Source organism: Rattus norvegicus, chromosome 7 (genome assembly GCF_036323735.1).
Source record: "Rattus norvegicus strain BN/NHsdMcwi chromosome 7, GRCr8, whole genome shotgun sequence".
NCBI lineage: Eukaryota > Metazoa > Chordata > Mammalia > Rodentia > Muridae > Rattus > Rattus norvegicus.
In genome coordinates, this window is record NC_086025.1 from 114402845 (window position 1) to 114426713 (window position 23869).

General features: G+C 48.3%; 2 protein-coding genes across 10 annotated transcripts in view; one reads left to right on the forward strand and one right to left on the reverse strand.

Moving 5' to 3' along the window:
• The window catches only part of Sgsm3 (small G protein signaling modulator 3), a 29562-nt gene extending 8121 nt beyond the window's left edge, over nt 1–21441 (forward strand). Inside the window, exons 2-23 of one of the 9 annotated variants that reach the window (XM_063263928.1) lie at nt 9881–10003; nt 11999–12103; nt 12922–13007; nt 13362–13425; nt 15519–15724; nt 15819–15926; nt 16553–16696; nt 16933–17128; nt 17403–17548; nt 17732–17956; nt 18336–18390; nt 18516–18643; nt 18741–18896; nt 19051–19105; nt 19440–19489; nt 19654–19806; nt 19956–20026; nt 20118–20166; nt 20241–20326; nt 20512–20634; nt 20736–20796; nt 20925–21437. In XM_063263928.1, the coding sequence (XP_063119998.1) occupies nt 12055–12103; nt 12922–13007; nt 13362–13425; nt 15519–15724; nt 15819–15926; nt 16553–16696; nt 16933–17128; nt 17403–17548; nt 17732–17956; nt 18336–18390; nt 18516–18643; nt 18741–18896; nt 19051–19105; nt 19440–19489; nt 19654–19806; nt 19956–20026; nt 20118–20166; nt 20241–20326; nt 20512–20634; nt 20736–20796; nt 20925–21005 (2292 nt within the window). In that variant the 5' untranslated portion in view covers nt 9881–10003; nt 11999–12054 and the 3' untranslated portion in view covers nt 21006–21437. Of the gene's footprint in view, nt 1–529; nt 10004–11998; nt 12104–12921; nt 13008–13361; nt 13426–15518; nt 15725–15818; nt 15927–16552; nt 16697–16932; nt 17129–17402; nt 17549–17731; nt 17957–18335; nt 18391–18515; nt 18644–18740; nt 18897–19050; nt 19106–19439; nt 19490–19653; nt 19807–19955; nt 20027–20117; nt 20167–20240; nt 20327–20511; nt 20635–20735; nt 20797–20866 lie in introns of those variants that run through there. The other 8 variants (XM_063263927.1, XM_017594989.3, XM_063263926.1 and 5 more) reach the window with 8 other exon arrangements.
• Nucleotides 21442–21636: 195 nt separating this feature from the next.
• Mrtfa (myocardin related transcription factor A) overlaps nt 21637–23869 on the reverse strand; it is a 170114-nt gene continuing 167881 nt past the window's right edge. Inside the window, 1 exon segment of the mRNA NM_001401049.1 lies at nt 21637–23172. Coding sequence (NP_001387978.1) covers nt 22658–23172 — 515 coding nt within the window. The 3' untranslated portion in view covers nt 21637–22657.

Sequence of the window (23869 nt, forward strand, 5' to 3'; positions counted from 1 at the left end):
TTGGTCCTCATGGTTTGTTCAGCCTGCTTTCTTATAGAGTCCAGGACCTCCAGCCCAGGGACTGTACCATCCACAATGTGCCGGGGTACACCCCACCCCCACCTCTATATGTCACTAAGAAAATGCCCTGTTTGCTTGTCTGCTTAAGCCTGATTTTCTGGTGGCATTTTCTCAGTTGAGATTCCCTCCTCTCAGATATCTAAAGCTTGTGTCAAGTTGACATAAAACCAGCCAGCACAGCCATGTCTCTAGTTCTTTTCTCCCCCTGACAAACTTATTGTTTTGCTTATGCAGTGCTAAAGATGGAACACAGGGTCCTGCCCACCATCACACTGTTACACTGTCAGCCCAATTGCAGTGTTGAACTCAGCTCTCTTAGGCCATGACCCCAGAGGTCATCAAAATTGTAAGGAGTCTGAATTAGCTCCAAATGAAATATAATACAAGGTTAATGAGACCGGGTGCATGCCCCACACATGTAATCATAGCACATGGTAGGCCGAGTGGTGTTGCCACTAGTGTTCCAGCCAGGTTGGGCCACTAGTGTTCCAGGACAGCCTGGGCTGCATAGTGTGACACCTCGAAGAAGAGAGACAAAGCAAGTCAGATGCATGGTGAAGCTTTCGACAACAGTGAAAATAAATGTGGGTTGTTCTTGGCTTGTTCAGTGTGGATTGTTCAAAAGGAGCATGAATAGAAGAAGCAATGAGAGGAACGTACATGGGGCTAGCTAAGGCAGGAAAGTTAGGGTTACTTCAATGTTGTGATGTCATTCCTACCATGGAATAGTTACGTATGTGACGCGATTGTTTTGTTTATTCTATAGTGCTGAGCGTGGATCCCAGGGTCCATGAATGCTAGGATAGCACTCCTCCCAGTGTGCCGTTCCCAGCCCTCAACCTGATTGCTTAAGTCACGCACACCAAGTGCGAAATATACATAATTGTCACAAAAACTTAAGATATTATGGAAGGCAGGCCTGCAGGTAAGATGAGCACTGCCACATCTAGCTTTCTACCAGTCCTGGAGGTCCATTCAGGTCCTCATGCTTGCGCAGTATACACCAATGACTGAGTCACCCCTCCCCGCCCCCAACACCAGTTGGTATTTTTAGTTTATTTTCATCTGTCTGTTTTAATCTTATACATGCCTGTCCCATGCTACCCTAGAATGTAGCGAAAAATGACCTTGAATTTCTGATCTTTTGCCCCCACCTCTAGAGTACTGGGGTTATTACCAGCTTACACCACCATAGACTGTTTCTCTGTGGTATTGGGATAATACATTACCAGACCCCCGTCTTACTATACATTTAAAATAAAGATTTCGCAGTGGACTTTTCCCTAGTCAGTCATCAAGGAGCCTTACTTTCCTCAAAAGCTCCCCGCTGAGTGCTGAGTTTCAGGTAGGCCACACATTTCATTTTCTCTCCCTCAGTGGTAGAATAGATAGGCTGTGCAGGTGCCTTGCTTGGCGTCCCTCATTACCCGCTGGATACTGTCAAGCTGTAAATATTAGAGGAGAGATCCTTGGAGGGACTCGAAGACTCAGAGACATGATGTGAGCTGAGCAAGTTCTCGCCAGAGGGCTGCAGTTCTCTTGGCTGCTGAGCAGGAAGTGGCAGCCTGTTCCTTGGCACGCTGCTCCAAGGGAGGTTCCTCTGTGCCTGGCTTGTGTTTGCCCAGTGTGTGTTCTGTATTACACTGCCACACCTCTCTGGCCTAAAAGAACATTCTATCTCTGGTCATAAAGGAAATATTGACTTAAGGAAGGGACAGTAGCCACAGTCGAAAACCTGTAGGAGCAGGAGCTGGAGGGGAAGTGGATGAGGAGGTTGCTTTGCTCTTCTGCTGGTGCCAGTTATAGGAGGCGCTATTGAGAAGTGGGAGACTACCTCAGATGTGACACTGGGGCATGTAAAAGGTGATGGAATAATCATGTTTTTAACAAGGGTCATTGGTGTTTGGGAGAGGACCCGTTCTAGAAGGTTAGCAGGAATAGTTCCTATATCAAGGCTTCACTAAGCACCATGTTCTGAGAGGATACAAACAGGCTCCAGTATCTGGGGAAATAGACTTAAGGCAGATGCAACAGTGCGTGTTGAGAGCCAGGCAGGTAGCAGGGCCATTAGGTCATCCAGTATAAGTCAAGTCAACAAATTAACCCCCACCCCACCCCTTGACAAGATCTCTCTCCATAGCCCTGGCTATCCTAAAGCTCACTATGTAGACCAGTCTGGCCTCAGCTGATACTGGATGCTAGAATTGAAGGTGTATGCCACCATGCCTAGCAATTTAATATTTTTTTGCTTTTGGTTTTTGAAGTAAAAGAGGTTTAAAGAGTGGAAGGAAACTATTGAGTGATTTTAAAAAAGATTGTGTGGTTGTAAGATAGTGGATAGGAGAGGTGACAAGACTAGAGGCAGAGGTCCTCCCAGGAAGATTGGTAATGATGTTGATTACAGGAAATATTGGGTTCTTTTAGCATCAGGTTATAAGAAAAATGTTTCATCCAGGCATGGTGGCATACATTCAGGGGTCAGAAGCAGGTGAATCTCTGTGAGTTCAAGGACAGCCTGATATCAAAGAGAGTTCCAGGACAGTCAGTGCTATACAGAGAAATCCTGTTTCAAAAAATTTTTTGTTTTAATTTCATATGTATGACATTTTTATTTGCTTGCATGTCTGTGTGCCTTGTACATATCTGGTGTCCTCAGAGATCCAAGAGGGCATTGGATTCCCTGGAATGGAAGTTTACAGATGGTTGTAAGCTGCCACGTGGGTTCTGGGAATCAAACCCAGGTTCTCCAGAAAAGCAGCCAGTGCTTTTAACGGCTGAAGCATCTTTTCAATCCCTGGTTTTATTTTTTGAAACCATTATTATTGTAGCCCAGGCTGGCCTCAAACTTACTATATAGCCCTAAATGGCCTCAGACTCTTCGTCCTTCTTCCTTAGCCTCCCCAGTGCTGGGATCATAGACCTGTGCCTGTGTATGCTAGCTATATCAGAGACTGGAGGGTAGCTCACTCAGGCAAGTGTTTTCTCTGCAAGCAAAAGGACCCAAGTTTATATCATCAGCACCCACATAAAAGCCAGGCAAAGCTGCACCTGTAACCCTTGCTGGGGAAGCAGTGACAGAAGGGTCTCTGGGCTGCTGCTCTGCTGGTCTTGGTGAGTTGGTGAGCTCCAGGGTTAGAGGGACCCTATTTCTAAGAAAGGAGGAGGTAGGTGAAGAGCGTTGGATGCTCTCCCAGAGTATTTGGGTTCACTTTCCAGTACTCACATGGTGGCTCTGAGCCATCTAGTACCCTCATCTGGCCTCAGAAAGTACCACTGTATGCACACGATACATAGACATATACATGTTCAGGCAAAATACCTATGTACATAAAATTAAACCTTAAAAGTGAAAAGCAGTGAAGAAAAATACTTGGCACTGACACAGACATGTGTGTGTCCTTGACAGACACATGCAGATACTACACACACACATCAAAAAGATACAAGAGGGTTAAGTAAATTGTACCTACTGCCCAGTTTACCTTGCCTTCTATTTTATGTGAAATAAATGCCCGATTTTTTACATGGTGTGCTTGTTTGTTTTGAGATAGGGTCTCTTGCATAGCTTTGGCTGTCCTAGAACTCATTGTATAGACCAGGATGGCCTCAACTGACAGAGTTGTCGCCTCTGTCTCTGCCTCCATAGTGCTGGGACTAAAACTGGACACTACTTACTACGGCTGGTTTTAATCTAGCTCTGCTTATTAGTGTTTGTGCATGGAAAAAGCCTGCATCGAATGGTAGCTATTAAGTATGTCTGGACAGGGTGGTTAGGAACTTGCTGGCTAGTTTTTATGTCACCTTGACACAAGCTAGAGTCATCTGAGAGGAGAGAATGTCAAATGCTTACATAAAATTAGGCTGTAAGCAAGTTTGTGGGGCATATTTTGTTTTCATTTCCTTTATTAGTGATGTGGGAGGGCCCTTCCCATTGTAAGTCGGTGCTACCTCTGGGTCCTAGATTGTACAACAGGCTGAGCAAGCCATAAAGAGAAAGGCAAGAAGCACAATTCCTCCATGGCCTGTTTATCAGCTTCTGCCTCCAGGTTCCTGCCCTGACTTCCTCTAGTTTCCTGGAAGTGTAACCCCTTCTCCCTCAAGTTGTTTTTGGTCATAGTGTTTCCTAACAGCAATAAAAACCCAATTTAGGCAAACAAGCATAAACTGAGGCAGAGGGAAAGAAGCTAAGCTTGAGCATTGAAGAAGGAATAAGCAGATAAAGTGTGTTGTAAGCAATAGGAGCCAAGGCATAGGAACTGGAGAGAGTGTGCTCCATATTAGGAGCTACTGGGTTATTATCCTCCAGTCAACCCCTGCCCTACCTATATCAGACTCTGGATCAGGTACTGGATATAGGACAGCCATGAACATAAGCAGTATGAAGTAGGAAATATTAGGAGCATCCATCAATGATTGAGTCTTTCAAGAGAAGTGAACATAGGAGTCAGAAAGGGTTTGTTAGAGGTCCCATCTGAATTAGAATTTGAAAGACCATCCAATGGGGAATTTAGGCTCGTGGGTCTGTGTTTTCCTTCCAGACCCAGCAGATTCAGCACCAGGGAAGTGATGTCAGCACTCAGCAGTTTGAGATCTGCTGATCAGGATATCCTGTAAGGGGACTGAAGAGATGGCTCAGAGAATTTTTTTCTTTTTTGTGTATGTATCTCTGTGTAGTGGGCATATATGTGTATGCATGTGCAGGTATGCATTGTGGAGACCCAACGTTGACATCAGGTCTCCTTGATTGTTATTTTCACCTTATATTGAGACACCGTCATGAACCCAAATGAAATTTCTCACAGTGATGGCCACAGGCCAACTTGATCTAGACTGTTTCTCATTAAGACTTCTTCCCATGTAATCCTAGATTATGTCACGTTGACAATTAAAACTGATCATTACAGCATTTTTTTTAAAGATTTATTCATTTATTATATATAAGTACACTGTAGCTGTCTTCAGATACACCAGAAGAGGGCATCAGATCTCTTTACAGATGGTTGTGAGCCACCATGTGGTTGCTGGGAATTGAACTCATGATCTCTGGAAGAACAGTCGGGTGCTCTTAACCGCTGAGCCATCTCTCTAGCCCAAAAGTATTTTACCATTATCCTGCCCCATTCTTTTTCCGGAGCTGGGGACCGAGCCCAGGACCTTGCGCTTCCTAGGCAAGCGCTCTACCACTGAGCTAAATCCCCAACCACAGCATTTTTTTCACTGCGTTGTAATTATAATAAAAATGCAGGTGTAGATCATCGAGTCAGTTGTCAGCACCACATTAATCTTTTATATCAACAGTGCTATTAACCCAGCCTTGAATTCGGGTAATGTGTCCAACACAGAAGCAGATTTAAAAAATCCAAGTTCTCTCTTAAGTAAGACAGGTGTTCATTTCATTTGTTTTGTTTTTTTTTATTTAGAGACAGGCGCTCATTCTGAAGCCCCTGCCTCAGACTCTAAATGCTGACGTTACAGTTGTGCGCCATTGCACCTTGTTTATGGAGACTGAACCTAGGGCAAGCCCTGAGCTACAGCCTAGACTTTAACTTCTTTTTAAAAATATGCATATTTATTTTTTCTGTGTATGTGGATGGGTAAAGTGTGGAAATCAGAGGACGCCTTTTTTTTTCTTTTTCTTTTTTTTTCTTTTTTTTTTTTTTTTCCACACAGGGTTTCTCTGTGTGTTCCTGGTTGTCCTAGATTTTACTCTGTAGACCAGGTTGGCCTAGAACCCAGAGATCCTGCTTGCTGCTGCTTCTGGAGTGTAGGGATCAGAGGTGTGCACCACCACTGGCCAGCCAGAGGATCATTCTCCTGCCATGTGGGTCCTGGGGATTGTCAGGCTTGGTGGCCATCTTGTCAGCCTTTAATTTCTTTTAAAATGTCTTCAAGTTTGGTTCCCAGGATCCTTGTAGAGGTGGAAAGAGAACTTACTCCACGAAGTTTTTCTCTAACTCCTACACAGGCAGAGCCATGGCACAGCTACACACACATACAGACTTAAAAAAAACCAAATTGTTCTTTACAGTGTTGTTTTTTTAAATATTTATTTATTTATTTATTTATTTATTTATTTATTTATTTATTATGTATATATACATCATACAGCTTTCTGCCTGCATGTATGTGCCTGCAGGCCAGAAGAGGGCACCAGACCTGATCATAGATGGTTGTGAGCCACCATGTGGTTGCTGGGAATTGAACTCAAGACCTCTGGAAGAGCAGTCAGTGCTCTTAACTGCTGAGCCATCTCTCCAGCCCTACAGTGGTTTTTTTTGTTTGTTTGTTTTTGTTTTTTTGTTTTTTCTTTTCTTTTCTTTTTTTCGGAGCTGGGGACCAAACCTAGGGCCTTGTGCTTGCTAGGCAAGTGCTCTACCACTGAGCCAAATCCCCAACCCCCCTACAGTGGTTTTTATTGCAAAAATCTCCATTGATATTTAAATGTCCACTGGTAGATGACTAGATCAATTATTGACCATATGAACAGTACAAAACATGCTAATAATGTTTAGTACTTCCCAAGTGCTGGAATTTCACAGGGATGTGCCACCACGTGTGCTTTAATATATCTGTGATCTCTGTGTGTTCGTCTGAGATAAAGCTGAGGATGTAAGAGAGGAAAGTCAGGGTTGGGTATGGAGTCCAGAGTTCCCGCTCAGCATGTGCAGCGCCCTGTGTTTGATCCCAGTATCTCTCCCTTTAAAAAGGTGGGGGTGGATGGAAGTGCGATCTGATCAGAGGGTATCAGGTCCCCTGGAACTGGAATTACACAACAGATAGTTGTGCGGCCATGTGTGTCCTTATTCCCCTGTGTAAAAGCAGCAAGTGCTGGAGTTTGTAGATAGCTGTGAGCTGCCATGTGAATGCTGGGACTTGAACCCAGGTCCCCTTGAAGAGCAGTCAGTGCTCTTACTCAGAGCCCTCAGTACCAGAATTATTTTGTGTTGTTTTAGTGTGCTATTAAAAGTCAAAAGGCTCTAAGCATGGTGGCACACATCTTTTATCCCAGTATTTAGGAGGCAGAGGCAGGTGGATCTTTGTGTTTGAGGTCAGCCTGGTCTACATAGTAAACTCCTCCAGATCAGCCAATGCCACAGAGTGAGACCCTGTCTCAAAAAATCAAAACAAAAAACCAACCACAAGTTCAAAGGAGTTCAGGATTTCCTCTGTCATACATAATAAACCTAGTGGCTCTTTACAGTCTAGAGACTTTTATTTACTTATTTTTATGACAAGGTCTTGTGATGTTGTAGCCAGTTGTCTTGCCTCCTCCCACATCTTACCAGAGAGTTTATTTGTCTAGTGGCTGTCTTCAGTTTTCATTTGTGTTTACACCTTACTGTGTTGCCAGTGGATAAGATGGTCCTGTGGGCATTGCAGGGAACTCAGGCGACAGGGAAGCATTGTGGAAAATAGGTTTGAAAATGCCATCTTTCCCCTGGGAGTGTACTTTGCAGATAGCTATGCTTTGCTCTTCTCTCTGGTAAGCATCTTTTTTTCCCCTGTAGGCTGCTTTTATGCCTTTTGCTTTTGAAAAAGTATTTCATTTCAGCATGGTGGGAATCATCTGCAGCCCCATGTGAAGGCTGGGGTACCTGGGGACTGTGTCCAGCCTTACAGAATAAAACTGGGTCTTATCAGCTCTAGTTCCAAGGTTCACTTCCATTGGTTACTTAGGCTGTCGGGGTTGGGGGCCTTCCTACAGTAACGTGGGAAGACTGCTGTACCCATTAGCAGTTTAAGAAGCTCATTTTTCCCAGGTTGCTAAGATGTCAAATTCAAACTGTGCTGTGTTAGTAAAGTGTTACCTCCAACAGAGAGGGGAAGGGATCCTTTTCACAGTTACAGAGCTATTTGCACTTTATCTCCTCCTCCCCTCCTCTTTCTCCACTTGGTTTTGCATAAACACTAAATTCCCAAAGCAGGAACTCTGAGGTGGCAAGTGGTAAATAGTCTTGTCACTAGAGGAAGAAAAGGCTTAAAGACCTGCACCTCCTATCCAGTGTAATTAGTAAGTTGTAATTATTTCTAATTATTATACATATACTATAACACTAGCCCTAATAGTTAAGTAATTACTTTGGAGATAGGGTCTTCCTATGAAGTCCTGGCTGGCCTGGACCTCACTGTGCAGACCAGTCTGGCCTCAAATTTGTAGAGATCTACCTGCTTCTGCCTTCTGAGTATGGGGATTAAAGTCCTGCACCACCACACTGAGCATTAATTTTTAATTATTATTTGGGGCTGCAGAGATACCTCAGTGGTTGAGAGCACTTGTTACTTTTCTAGAGGACCCAGAATTAACTCCCAGCATCCTACATGATGGGTTACAACTATCTGAAACTCCAGTGCCAAAGAATCTGACCCCTCTGATCTCCTCAGGCACCAGCAACACATATAGTGCACATACATACATGCAGGCAAATTTCCATAAATAAAAGATAGATCTTTAAACATTTTTAAATTTTAAGCTACTGTCTTATGTGTATGGGTGTTTTGCCAAATCTTTGTACTATACACATGAAGTACCCTCAGAGGCCAGAAGAGTGCATTAGATTTCCTGGAACTGGAGTTACAAACAGTTGAGAGCCACCATGTGAATGCCGGGAATTGAACCTGGGTCCTCTGCAGGGTCAGGAAGAGCTCCTAAATGTTTTTGAGTGTTTCTGATACTTAAAAAGTTTCAGGCCAGACATGGTGGCACATGCCTTTAATCCCAACATAGGGAGAAACAGGCAGATCTCTGTGAGGTCAAGGTCAGCCTAATCTACATAGCAAAATCCAGGACGGCCAGGGCTATGTAGAGACCCTGTCTCAAATAAATAAAAAATGAAGTTTTAGACTTTCCAATTAGGGATACTAAGATTTTCTAAATTCTGAAAAAGTGTGATAGTGTGATACCTCAAGGAGTTATAGTCCCAAGTATTTCCAAAGAAAATAACAAAAGATCAAGACCAAGCTGGGCAGAGTGGCATATGTCTATAGTCCCAGCATTTGAGTCTGAGATGGAAGAAAGATCTTGAATCCAGAAGTTCAAGACCAGCCCGGGCAACATAGGCCAGATTTTAAAACATAAAAACACAACAAAACCAAGACCAATAAATGGCCTTCATGGCCTGATCACCTTTTGTTTTGAACCAGGATTCAATTATATAGACAGGCTGATCTTAAGTTTGCAGTCCCCTACTTCTGCTCCCTGAATGCTGGTATTATAGGTGTGGGTCTTATGACCTAATCCCTCCTCCTCTCATAGGTCCAGTCATTTCCTCTCTCTTCCTGTTCTCCTCTCCCTCTTCCTTTCTTGCCTTTTAGCCTTTCTCAGACTTTCCCAGCTCTGAGCCATTCTCACCAGGTTATCAGTTATCTGTAGCTTTCAGAGTCATCTCATCTCTTTACAGGAAAAAAGTGGTCTTTAGGCTCTTAGGTGCCACCAAAAATCAGTGTTTTGTCTGTATTGGTTCAGCCTTTGTGTATCCTGGAAGCTGTTTGGAGAAAGGCACTTGTGAGGCAGTAACCCTGCTGCCTTGTCAGGGGTATCTGTCTCTCTAGTCCATGTCAGGAGACCGCAGGAAGTGAATAGTACCTCTGTGCCTTCATATAGTGGCAACATTCGTCTAACGGGAAATTGTGGGATTGATAAACTAAGGAGGGACACACAGCATCAGAACTGGCTCTTTTAAGCTTGTGCATTTAATTGTTACAGTTTCTTCAGAGCAACTCACAAGTGGCTTCATCAATTATGGTTTTCTAAGGTTTCTTTTTAAAAGACAACACGGGGGCAGCCACAGATCAGGTAACCAACATGTGATTAACTCCTTAGGCTGCTTCTATCAGTTCCCAGCTGAGTGCTCTCAGGGTAATTTCCATGGCAACCAGAAGCTGAACAACCTGCCTGCCCAGCTCAGCAGTGTCACATCCAGGAGACTTAAGGACAGCCCTAAGTGTATGTGTCCATAAATGCAACATGCACGAAATAGCAATCGAAGCTCTCAGCCTGTAAAAATGTGTCCACAATCTGTCCCATTCTCAGTGTTTGCACCCAGGCAAAGCCCACATCATTTCCTACTGTGGGCATCTGCTCCAATCCTTCAGTCTCCATAGATTTCTGGGCAGCTGGAGATATTATATTGTTCAGTCCCAGCAGATTTTGCTTTGTGGCTGTTCAGAATCTAACTTCTCTACTCTGAGAATAGAGGTCAAAGGCCTGTCTTCAGAGTGAGGTGCCCTTGGCCTCTGCTGTTGCTTCCTCCCACTCTGTTCCCCCAGGCTTTGAGCTCCCTGGCTGCTCCCTGGACCTGGATCCTCCCTCAGTGAAGTCTAGGCCTCGGTCTCTAGCTTCACTTTGCCCTTGCTCAGACCTCAGCTCTCAAAGGCTCTTTCGGATTTGATACAGAATGCCCCGTATGATACCATCCCACCTCATTTTGTCTCTTATCTGATTTTCTACTACCCTGCCACAGCCTGACCTTTCTCATTGTTCATGCCTGGCTCAGTGCTCTGTCATTGTTTGCTGAGTGACAGGTGAGTAGGAGGCTGGTGAGAGGGAACTGCTCTTGAGAATTGTCTTCCAGCCCCTTCTGCCCTCCACAGAAGATGTCATTTCCTCCACTTTAAACAACCTCTTTTCCTCCATGTTTTGCTCTGCCATATTTTATCCCCACCCCCCCATTTTCTTCTTTTTCTGACAGGGTCTTACTATTTAGCCATGGCTAGCCTGGAACTCACAAAAATCTACCTGCCTCTGTTGGGATTAAAGGCATGTGCCACCCTGCCTAGCTGATTTCTCCAGATTCTTGCTAACATTTTTTAAAAGAAAAAATTGAAATTATGTATATGTGTATATGTGTATATATATGTAAGTATGTAAGTGCCTTTGGGTTCAGAAGAAGTGATTGGATCCCCTGGAGCTGCAGTTACTGGCTATTGTGAACTGCCTGATATGAGTGCTGGGAATTTAAATCAGGTCCTCAGAAAGAGGCTGTCTTAACTGCTGAGCCATCTCTCCAGCCCCTCTGTTGTAAAAAATGTTTTCTGAGACAAGGTCTCATGTAGCCAAGGATTCTCTTGAACTTTTGACCTTTCTTCATCCTGGTGCCGGGATTACCGGTGCGCACTGCCACACCTAGTCTCATGCAGCGCTGGGCACTCAGACTGAAGAGTTTCATGCATTCTAGGCCAGCACTTTATCAGCTGAGTTAGCTCTCCAGCACTCTGCTTTTGTTTGAGCGTAGCCCTCGTGGCTGTGGAGTAGTGTAGTTGCCTTCACAGTTAGATCGCCTTCGCGGCTGACGATACTCAGGCACCTTCACCTGCCATTGGCCATTTCTCTCTCTTATTTGGAGAAATGTATATTCAAACATCTTTTTAATTAATTAACTAATTAATTAATTTGTGGATGTTTTGCCTGCATGTATGTCTCTGCATCACATATGTGCAGTGCCCTCAGAGAAAAGGGCATGAGATCCAGAACTAGAGCTACAGCCTGCTGTGAGCTGCGGTGTGGGTGCTGGGAACCCAAGCTCTGCAAAGCAGCCAGTTCTCTAACCACTGAGCAATCTCTCCAGCCCTGCTTACCTATTTCTAAATTGGGCTTTTTTGTGTCTTTACTGTTCAGTCTTTTTACTGTTGAGTCTTTAAACAAACACAAATGAATGAACAAACAGGACAGAAAAGAAGGGACAAGACTTTAAAATGATGAGAATGGGAATATGGTACATAAAGGCTGTTCAACACCCAGCACCACCACTACTACAAACCTAACAACAATAAAAAACAAAACAAAACAAAAACCCCAATCCACTCAATATTGTGGCTCTGGGAAATTGATGGTAGGGTTCAGTTTCTTCTCTCAAAAACAAAAAAACCCCAAAAAAAACAAAAAAAAACTCTTCCAGGAGAGGCGTGGTATGTAATGACCTCTCCTTTGCTTTCCTGACAGGGCAGATGAAGCCTGAGGAGCCTCATGACAGTCAGAGATGCCAATGATGACCATCTATGCCTAGATCTATGAAGAGCTGCCATCGTCCACAGCACATGATGTCAGGTGGGAACAAGGCCTGCACTCACCAGGAGCTGACTTCTGAATCGTAACAGCCTTCCACTGAGGCCGAGCCTGAGCACAGGGCTATGAGATCTTTTCTCAGAAAACAACCCAAACAACTGAAAAGAATCTTCTATGAGAGAAGTGGAAAAGGGGGAGGAGGGAGCTTTAGGCTCTTGTGTTGATGACCCATGCTGTCTTCTCTGTTCAAATCTCTAGCTCTCTGTTCCTCTGGCCTGTGAATCCTCCCAGTGTAGCAGGGAAGGAGGCAAAGAATCTGTGTTTTTGTGTTGGACACACTGTTGGTTTTCCACAGTGTTCACTTTTAGGTTTCTCCACCAGCCTCCTTGTTCCACTCTGTACAGCCAATCTTTTTCATTCGATCCCCTTGGATAAGGGAGAGATATCTCACTTCAAGGGTGCCTCCACATTTTCTTTCTTTTCTTTTTTTCTTTCTTTCCTTCCTTTCTTTCATCCATCCATCCATCCATCCATCCACCCACCCATCCATCCATCCATTCATTCATTCATTTTTTTTTTTTTTTGGTTCTTTTTTTCGGAGCTGGGGACCGAACCCAGGGCCTTGCGCTTCCTAGGTAAGCGCTCTACCACTGAGCTAAATCCCCAGCCCCTCATTCATTTTTTTGAAGTAGGATCTTACTAAGTATTCCTGGCTGGCCTGGAATGAGAACTTACTATGTAGACCAGGCTGGCCTCAAACTCAAATACATGTGCCTCAGCTGGGGTGATTAACGGTGTTTGCTTCCATCACGCCTGGTGCTTCTGCTTTTCTTGATTGTTCTTCTCTCTGGTCTTTGTAGGAAACCACACGCCTTCTGCTAGTGGCCCTTTCTCTGCCCTGACTCCAAGCATATGGCCCCAGGAGATCCTGGCAAAATCCTCACAGGTATAACAGTTAGCACAGCCAGGACCAGCCTGCCATGCTACTATGCCTTTCATGAAGGGATTTACCTTCTGGGAATGGGTGACCCACTCAGTGTTCATATAGGGTCACGACTCAGTACTTGAGACAACATCGTAGTTTCTTGTGGGACTCGGTCACTAGCTAGGAGGAGGGCTAACTGGAGACACGGGAGACTGCATGACCATAGTCAGCCCTTGCAGTTGAATGATGGCCAGAGGGCATCATAGAAGGGTAGCCTTTCTCAGGGTGGGTTCCAGCGGTCAGCACTTGAGTGTCGTCTTTTGGAACTGCTTCACAGTAGAGAATAGACAAGCCTTCTTCTTACCCTGCTTCTAGAAGGAAGACTCCTCAGAGCCAGAGATCTGCTATGATGAGTTTGGTTTCCGAGTGGACAAGGAAGGTAAGATGGAGCTTCCTTTTGTGTGTGTTTGCTGATGTCCTTGGGAAATTCTGGCCCCGTGTCTTGCATTCCTCTGCATGTGACTTCTGAGGTCTGGGAGGTGTCACTTAAGAAGTTAAGGACAAGAATATATTTGAGGATGATGTAAGTTTATGGGAACTTCTAAATTTTTTGTTTTTTCAAGACAGGGGTTCTCTGTGTAGTCCTGGCTGCCCTGGAACTCACAGAACTCAGAGATCTGCCTGCCCCTGCCTCCCTAGTGCTTGGATTAAAGACATTCTCCACCACACCTGGCTTTTTGCTTTGTTTTTAACTTCTGACTTTTTTTAGATACATTTTATTGATCTTTACAAAATAATTGGTTATTTATATTGTAGAAAAGTTAAACAGTGCAGAAAGGGATGAAGATTAAAACCAAATGAAGAGTGAGTTCCAGGTCTATGTCAAGATCACACATAGCAACCTTCTCTTGGAGGGGGGTATTTTTAAAAAAACCCTATAGTCCCAAAATTTGAGGAAGCTGTTGCTGTCTGAGGTGCTCTTTCCCTGACACTGCAAAATATCACAAGTTACACCAGGGGCATTTCCTATGTTACTTAAGATGCTAAAAAACACATTTTTAATGGCTGCATAATATATTACAGCAGATTCACTGATGTTTTTGTAGCCCCTTTTTCTTTTCTTTTTTAAGACAGGGCCTTTGTACAGAGTCCTGGCTATCCTGAAACTCCCTATGCTGACCAGGCTGGCCTTGAACTCACAGAGATCCAGCTGCCTCTGCCTCTGTTGCTGGGATTAAAAATGTGTGCCGTCATTCTCGGCATAGCCATTTTTCTTTAAGAGAGCATCTGACTAGGTGCTTATTGGGAAGACTGTTTGCCAGAACTGTGACAGCCTGTCCTCGGGAAGAGCAGGAACAGTTCCTTAACTGAAGCACTCGACTTCACTCGTATTTCTAATTCAGGCATTAGTTTTCCTTGGTCTTCTAACTTGCAAGAAGATGGGAGTTAAATCCTGAGGTTAAGAGAGACACAGAGGACTTTGTAGAATGGTGGATCCATGTTGATAGGTCACCGGAGTCTTAGAGTTAAAAGTTTTCACAAGCTTGCAGAATAGGGTTTTGACATTTGTTTATTGATAACCATCAAGATGCACACCGAGGACTTGGGCATTTTCTCTGTGTAATGTTGACAAGGTTAAAGTTTTTAGGGCTAGCTGGGATAAGAGCTTGGCTTAGGATGGGTGCTGAGAAGGCTCTGTGGTCAAGACTCATCACAGATTGTTTGCTGGCCACAGACTTTGTCCTCGTATGTTCATGGGGTTCGTGAGGTTATGGTGCTTTCTTCCCTTCATGTTCCCAAAGATGGCTCCCACTCTGGTGGAGGGACGGCCGTAATCAAGCAGAAATAGAGCATGCTGGGGGCAAGAAAGCCTGTGAAGACCATTCCAAGGCTAGCAAAGGGGGCAGGGAAAGAGTTATTCATAGGAAGTGAAGTGAGGCTCTTCTGATGGGAAGACTTTGGTAGAGACTTGGTGGAGGTGAGGGAAGTACTGCTCTTCCTGAAGTATGACAGGAAGAGCAGTGACAGGCGGGCAAAGCTTCCAAGGAGCGAGTAGGTTTTTTGCTGGGGAGAAATGGAGTGGAGGGAGTAAAAAGAAAGGCGTGAGGCAAGGATGGAGCCTAGAAAGCCTTCAGTTTTGAGCCACAGACATTTCTGACAGTGACGTGACATGGTCTGACATGTCCTACACACACGAAGTAAATTTAATAAAAAAGACAAAGTTCAGGAGCCACATTGTATTTGCAATTGAATTTGGTGTTTAGGGTACAGGGAGACCCCTGAGCCTCTGGGGGATGGAGACCTGGCTTCTGGGTTGAGCTGTTTTGAGTAGAGGGTCTGCCCGGGTCTCCCTTGGCACTAAGAAGACTGTATAGCTAGAGCTCCCAGGAGGCTTTGTGCAGTGGAGTCTTTTCAGAGGAGCCACCTGGCCTCGAGACAGCTCTATGCGAACGCATCAGGGCAGACTGGGCTGCCGTGATAGTGTGGAGTGAGGAACACATCTTCCTCCCTCCTCTGCTCTCTTGGTGGAAGGTTCTGAGCCTGGATGCAGCCAGATGGCAGGCACACCCCTGGTAGAGGATCCCCCTCAGAGGCTACGTTGGCAGGCTCACCTGGAGTTTACCCACAACCATGATGTTGGGGATCTCACCTGGGACAAGATTGCAGTCTCCCTCCCCCGCTCTGAGAAACTCCGTTCCCTAGTGCTGGCTGGCATCCCGCATGGCATGAGGCCACAGGTAAGACAGCCACAAAGACAAGGATCTCCTAGGGGGTTGAGAGTGCCCTGGTCTGTCACAGGAGACACTGTGCTAACACGGGCTCTCCCTCCAGTTGTGGATGCGGCTCTCTGGGGCACTGCAGAAGAAGAAGAACTCTGAGTTGTCCTACCGTGAGATTGTAAAGAACAGCTCCAATGATGAGACCATCGCTGCCAAACAGGTAATGTGGTAGCCAGCCAGTCAGGAAGGGGGTACTGGGCAGAGCCTGTGTGCCCTGGCACGAGGGAGAGGTCACCTCTAAGACTGCCCCTTGTTGGTCTCCGCGGCAGGGTGGGTAGCCCCTTTACTCATGAATGTGGCCTAGAGTAAGCTTGCTCCTTTCCAGGTCCTTCAGGGCTGCAGGGAAAGTTACCTTAAGGTCCCGTGTGTGGGAAGGACATGGAGAGCTCCACATGAGGAAGCAAGAAGTTTTAAATACAGATCTGGGTGCTGAAGTAGGAGGCAGGCAGCCCGTCCTCAGTAATGCACACATCGTCTGGAAGGCGTCCTCCTCCTCCAGGAACAGCAGGAGACAGGCAGCCACCTAGGCAGGGAGGGGAACAGGGGCTTCTTCCCAAATATTCATGGGACTCAGAAGAGGGGCTCTTAGGTGTGGGCTCAGTTTTATACTTGCTAGCATCTAATCCTGGAGAAGGTGGGGTTAGCCTTGGCCTGGACTATAATAAGGACTATAATAATATTCCTGGGACAGAGCAAACCATCCACAGCTCCTCTGCCTTATTACATGGGCATCAGTCTACAGTTTCATCAAACAAGGTCTTTTGGGGTGGTGCGGGGATCTGACAGATCGAAAAGGACCTGCTCCGTACCATGCCCAGCAACGCCTGCTTTGCCAATGTGAACAGCATCGGAGTGCCCCGCCTGCGCAGAGTCCTTCGAGCACTGGCCTGGCTCTATCCAGAGATTGGCTACTGCCAGGGCACAGGCATGGTGAGTGGCCTGGGAGGCAACTGGTACACCAGGGTCTTTTCCAGGCCTCTTGTGAGGCAGGTTTTCCCATGAGGTGCTGTAAGGTTGGGAGGCAGGGACTGACCTGGGAGTCCCCTTTTTCCTAGTGGCCTTCTCAACCAGCCTGAGCCTTTCCTGAGGGCCTCTCCTAGAATGGGTCCCCTCTTCTGAGTCCCATGAATATTTGGGCAGAAGCCCCTGTTCCCCTCTCTGCCTAGGTGGCTGCCTGTCTCCTGCTGTTCCTGGAGGAGGAGGACGCCTTCTGGATGATGTGTGCCATTATTGAGGACCTGCTGCCTGCCTCCTACTTCAGCACCACCCTGCTAGGTGTCCAGACTGACCAGCGGGTCCTGCGCCACCTGATTGTCCAGTACCTGCCTCGCTTAGACAAGCTGTTGCAGGAGCATGACATTGGTGAGACCTGGCTGCCTTCTTCCCCGAGGTCCAGGGAGCCTAAGACGGTAGTGCCAACTCTGAGTGTTGAGGTTTTGAGGCAGCAGAGGCTGAGGCCAGGCTGCAGGCAGCTCATGTGGTTTCCATTGCTTTTGTCTTTTACATTCTCACCCCTTCCCTTCCCTTCTCCTCCCCTCCCTGTGCTGATCTTTGGGAGCTGGCCCACACCTTTCCAGGCTATTCCTGCAGGCCACAGCCTGGTCTCAGCCCCTGTGGCGTTGGTGTCTGTTGGCAGAGCTGTCTCTGATCACGCTGCACTGGTTCCTCACGGCCTTCGCCAGCGTGGTGCACATCAGACTGCTGCTGCGCATCTGGGACCTGTTCTTCTACGAGGGCTCCCTGGTGTTGTTCCAGACTACGCTGGGCATGCTGCGCCTTAAGGTGCTTCTAGACATCAGGAAAGCACACGCACCAAATACGGTAGCCCTGGTGTCCTCCTCTGGGGACGCACTGCAGTAGTCCAGTCTTCATCACAGTGTTGCCTGAGAGAAGTCCTGAGTGTGGGTGGGCACAGGTTTCTGAGGAGGGTGCCAGCGCTATGCTCCCGTACTCTCCCGCTCCCAGGAGGAAGAGCTGATACAGTCGGAGAACTCAGCGTCCATCTTCAACACGCTGTCGGACATCCCTGCCCAGATGGATGATGCAGAGCTGCTGCTGGGGGAGGCCATGCAGCTGGCTGGCTCCCTCACTGATGTGGCTGTGGAGACCCAGCGCCGCAAGCATCTGGCCTACCTCATTGCAGACCAAGGCCAGACCCTGGGGACGAGCACCACCACCAGCCTCTCTCAGGTGGGCTGAGTAGGGAGGCCCTGTCTTTGACAAATCATGGAGATCTCAAGAAAGCCATGATTGAAGGGGCGTGGGGGAGCAGACTAGCCTTTCCCTACTGAGCCACAGTCCAGCTCACCAGCCCAGCCTGTGCCTGCAAAGACCCAGTTAGACCATCAGACGGCCACTAGGGGGTAATGCAGGCTTCCTTGGTAACATGCATTCCTGAACCCTGAACTGGGTAGTTTAAGAGTGGGGCACCATCCATAGCCTGAGCTGAAGAACTGCCTTGATCTCAGAGTCCGCTTCAGCCATTAGAAAGCACAGGCACTAGCAAGTTAGTGTCTGCCCTTTCTGCGTGGCTACTTTGCCCACTGCTGATTGGCTGTCCTCTCCACAGGTTGTACGGCGAAGGACCCAGCGGAGAAAGTCTGGCATCACCTCCCTGCTCTTTGGTGAGCCCAAGTGTGGGTCTGTTTTGGCTCTTCTAGAGGTTGGGCAGGAGCAGGTACTGTGTGCCTCTGAGTGGGGCATGGAGGTGGGCAGGACCAGTTACTATGCCAGTTACTATGTCTCTCAGGAGAGGATGACCTAGAAGCTCTCAAGGCAAAGAACATCAAACAAACAGAGCTGGTAGCTGACCTTCGTGAAGCCATTTTACGTGTGGCACGCCACTTCCAGTGCACAGACCCCAAGAACTGTAGTGTGGTGAGTGGCAGGCTCCCCTCAACTTGGGGCTCTCCTTTTCTAGCCCATTCTTGGCACTGAGGCTTCTCCTTCACTGTGGGCCTTTCCTTTCTGGCAGGAGCTGACGCCAGACTACAGCATGGAGAGCCACCAGCGGGACCATGAGAACTATGTGGCATGCTTACGCAGCCACCGGCGCCGGGCCAAGGCCCTGCTGGACTTTGAGCGTCATGACGATGACGAGCTAGGCTTCCGCAAAAATGACATCATCACGGTGTGTGGGGACCTAGCATGCATGCTTCCTGCTGCCTCCTCCCCACCTTCCCTGCAGCCAGCTGATGCTGCTGAACAGTTTTGGTCTCAGCCTGGTGGGCACTGAGCAGCCTGCTTTGTGCAGGCCCTGAGCCCCGGCCTGTTCTCTCCTGCAGATCATTTCTCAGAAGGATGAGCACTGCTGGGTGGGTGAGCTGAACGGCCTGAGAGGTGAGGGCTTTTGTCTGCTGCAGGCTGGCAAGGGAGAGCCTTGGCTCTGCCTAGTCCTTCCTTTTCATGGCCTGCGCAACCGCGGACCCCTGACCTTGGGGTGCGGGGCTTTTCTTTCCTCTTGGTCTTCTTGGCATGTCTGGCCTGCCTGAAGGTTCTGGGCGGTTTGGACCCCTGACCTTGGGGTGCGGGGCTTTTCTTTCCTCTTGGTCTTCTTGGCATGTCTGGCCTGCCTGAAGGTTCTGGGCGGTTTGGGAGCCCTTTGTTCTTGGACCTTGGGGAGAAGGGTTGGCACAGCTGCTACTGCTCCCCACATAGCTGCTTCCCCCCACAGGCTGGTTTCCAGCCAAGTTTGTGGAGGTCCTGGATGAGCGAAGTAAAGAGGTAAGAACGTGGAGCTGCTCCTTGTCGCAACCCCTAGTTGTGGGCACATCCTACCAGGTCCATGTCCCAAGTGAGCCCAGGCTTGTGGCAGCTGCCAGGATGACAGGAGAGGGTGGCTGGCTGTAGGTGTCAGGCTAGCGCTTCTCAAATGTTCTCTCCATCAGTACTCCATTGCGGGGGATGACTCTGTGACTGAAGGAGTAACAGACCTCGTGCGAGGGACCCTCTGCCCAGCCCTCAAGGCCCTATTTGAACATGGATTGAAGAAGCCATCCTTGCTTGGGGGTGCTTGCCACCCCTGGCTGTTTATTGAGGAGGTAATCAGCGTTGGTCCCTGTGCCTTCTCAGTCTCAGCACTACAGGACCCGTGGTGCTCACCTGACCTTTCCCCGGTTCCTGGAGGAGGTGGAAGGAGCTGGTAGGGCAGTGGCATGTCCTCATACTCACTGTGTCTTGTCCACCGCAGGCAGCAGGCCGGGAAGTCGAGAGAGACTTTGATTCTGTGTACTCCCGCCTGGTGCTCTGTAAGACCTACAGGTACATACGCACTGCCTGTGTTAAGCCTGCCAGTGTCCAGCACGGCAGCCAGTGATGGCGGCAGCCAGTGATGGCACTCTTGTTCCTGCAGGTTGGATGAAGACGGCAAAGTCCTGACCCCTGAAGAGCTGCTGTACCGGGTAAGTTACCTGCGCACTCTTAAGATCTCTCTGGCCAGCCACTTGGCACTTAAGTGACAGTGTGCTCTTCTCAGGCCGTGCAGTCTGTGAATGTGACCCATGATGCAGCACACGCACAGATGGATGTCAAACTCCGTTCACTTATCTGTGTGGGGCTCAAGTAAGTGTAGAGGAGGGACCTTCCTTCAAAGGGTACCCCACAGGGCAGGGCCAGTGTGCATGGGAGGTCCTCAGGGATTCTGGGTCTCCTGGACCTTTCTGTAGAGGGTGCTCGGGAGCTCCTGGGAAGGGGTTGTTGGAAGTTGAGGTCCTCCAGGCCCTGGCCTCATCCTTGCTGGTTCTCAGTGAGCAGGTCCTACACCTGTGGCTAGAGGTACTCTGCTCCAGCCTGCCCACCGTGGAGAAGTGGTACCAGCCCTGGTCCTTCCTGCGCAGCCCTGGCTGGGTCCAGATCAAGTGTGAGCTCCGGTGAGTAGGCAGCTCTGCAGGGCTTAGAACTTGCTGGTAAAGGAGGCTGGCAGGTTGGCAGACGAGCCCAGCATGAGCACAGGCTGTTCTTTGGTCCCCAGTGTCCTCTGCTGCTTTGCCTTCAGCCTCTCCCAGGACTGGGAGCTCCCCGCTAAGAGAGAGGTGAGTATGTGGTTTGGTTGGTCCTGGCATTGGATTTGCCAGGAGGGCTGTGGTGCAATCTGGGCTGAAGAAGTGACCTGTGGTTCCAGGGTGGTTCCTGCCCATGACTAGGGCTGTTCTGTGCGCAGGAGGAGAAGCAGCCACTGAAGGAGGGTGTTCAGGACATGCTGGTGAAGCACCATCTCTTCAGCTGGGACATAGATGGATGATGCTCCTTCTAGCTGCTCTGTGGCTCCCAGGCCTACCCATCATAGACTGCCTGGCAGGCTCCTCCCTTCCAGAGAAAGAAGGCAGAGCCCTGGCCAGCCTCAGGCCTTCCTCCTCAAGCTAGGAGGTTCAGGGAAAGACACCCCAGAGCTTACTCAGGACCCATGATCAATGTCTGGGCCTCCCCTGTTGAGGCTCCCGCAGTTGGCAAAAGCATATACTGGTGGCCAGGTCAGCTGCTCTCCTTAATATGGTCCTGGGGGTGTCCTGCCAGAGTCCTTAAGGAAGCCCTGGGTGCCAGCCATATGGTGTATGAACCAAAAACCACGTGAAGCAGCAGAAAGCCACACACACCTATGCTGCTCAGGAAGTGCGTAGGCTAACAGCAGACAAAGGCCCCTCGACCTTTACTGTAAATAAATCTTTTTGTGAGAGCAAGACTCCCATCTTTTGTTGAGCCAAGCCCTGCATTCCACAAAGGCTATTCCACCTGAAATGGTCTGACTCCTGGATGTTTAGCTCAAGTCCACCTGATGCAATTAGGGCCCACTTTGTGGCCTCTAGATGCCAGCATGGAAAAGACCCAGGACCCCAGCCACACTTCTCAACCCTGATGGAGCAAATACAGCAGACTGGCAAGTCAGTGTTTTTGTTTTATTTTAAAAAGTTCACACAGCTTCCCCACCTTTGTCCCAGCACTGCTTTTGATGGCTCTATCCCTTCTCTGTATTGAGTCAGGACAGAACAAGGCTGGTGTTGGGCAGAAGGTACCTCTCAGCCCCCAGTAGATGCACTGACCCACCCCACTCCCACTCCCAGGCCAAGGTGGCTACTACAGTGAGGAGGTGGGATGGAATGTGGTGGGCGGAGAGCTCCTAGAGGAGGGTCGGGACGCACCTCTACCCTTGTGGCACTACAGAGCCAGGAAGCAGGGCAGGGTAGCGTGTAGGCAATGGCAGGTGTCTGTCTACATGTCACATACATGTGTGGGATGGGCCTGGGTGGCTGCATGCCAGGTTGAGTCCTGAGTCATGGTGCACACTTCTCACAATGACCCTGTATCAAGCCCTAAGCAGCCCTTCAGGCTTCTTACACGTGAAAGCAGGTGGAGGTAGCCACACCCATTTCCCACCACCCCTAAAAATATATGTATATATGTAAGTTGATATATAATAATATAGAGATATGTACATCTATACAGGTTTTTGCCACCAACCACTGGTTATACTATACACCAAGACTAAAATGGCAGAGTGCCGGGTCCTGGGACTGGCTGAATAGGGAATGGGTGAGTAGAGGCCTGGCTAGTTTCTTCCTCGCAGTGAAGGAATGGGAGACTTGGAAGGCGAGTTGGCTCTAAGCCCACCTGGGCAAGTTTAAAACTTCACCCAGATGTGCACCTCTGACCTCAGAAAAGGAGGTCGAATTGAACTGGCTCTGGCCAGCCTCCCAAAACCTCAGCATGGGCCCAGAGTGGTTTCTTGACAGCTTATGCCCACTGCCCAGGGTGAGCCTGAGCCAAGTACAGGGTTTCTGCTGCAGCCTCTAGGGACTGTGATTGTCAAGGCTCACAGTCACAGGGATCGCACACTGGTTATGGTTCTGTGGCTCCCCAACTTCTGACCCTTCCCTAGCCCATGTCTGAGTCAGAGGGCTACAAGCAGGAATCCCAGTGGAGCTGCAAGTCGTGGCCATCCAGGAAGTCCATCGAGAAGAGGCTGGGGGCTGTGGTGCTGAGGGGAGCCAGGCTGAGCACAGGGCCACCAGATGACAGCTCCAGCCAGTCCATGCTGTCCAGGTGGCCAACAGCCAGGTCCAGGCCCATACCACTGCTGGGCTCAGGAGCAAAGTGCAATTCAGAGGTGTCCATGGGGGATGGGGGATGGTCCAGGATGGCAGAGCTGCTCAGCATCTGGCTGTGGAGGTCATCAATGAGGGAAAGGGGTTCTGGTCCCTCATGCCCACTTGTCAGCAGGGGCAGCCCTGTGCTGCTCTCCAGGAAGTCTTCAAGGCGCCCTGGGAGCGTGGGGGAACCTGGTGGAGGAGCAGCCTGTGGTAGTTCACTCAAAGGCGAGGGTTGTGGTGTTAACGGAGGCCCATATGCTTCTGCTGGAGGTGACTTTTCCTTGCCTGGTAGGGATGGTGGCTCTTTGAAATCTGCTGAAATCTCTGCCAACAGAGACAGTTAATGGGGTCAGAAACTGGGTTTGAACATGCACAGAGAGTGAAGTGACAGCCCTTACCACAAACCAGAGAAAAATCTACTGACTTAAGTGAGATAAAACCGACAACTTGGCTGGAGCTGTGGATGAGTGGTGCAGGGCTTGCCTAGTACACATGAGGTTGAGGTTTAAACCACACATGCACACACCAAACGCCGAATGGAGGAAGTATCTACAGGTCACAGACTTGATAAGGGAATTCATAAGCCCAGAAGGTATAAACATTGTAAAATGTTGGTATTCAAAAAGTGGCAAAGGATAGGAGCTTTCTCCAACGATGTACACATAGCTGTAGCAGTTCATGGCATCACTGGTCATTAGGGAAATGCAATGCCAAGTCACAGGGAATAATAGGGGGCTGGAGGTGTTGGTTAGAAGCGCAGAACAGATTAACTTGTGTGAGGTTCCCAGCACCAGAAGTGTTGGTGAGGGAGTAGGGCCAGTGGAACCAATGTGCATGGCAAGGAAAGGTGAAACAGCTCACAGCAGCTTTGGAAGCAGTAAGATCTAGCTAGCGTGGGTATGGACCCAAGAGAACATGACAGCAGCTGCTTCCACACACAGTCCACGTGTCTAATAATAGACAAGTGGGTGAGGACATGCTGAGTAAAATTATTCACAGGCTGACCAAAACCATAGGGGTC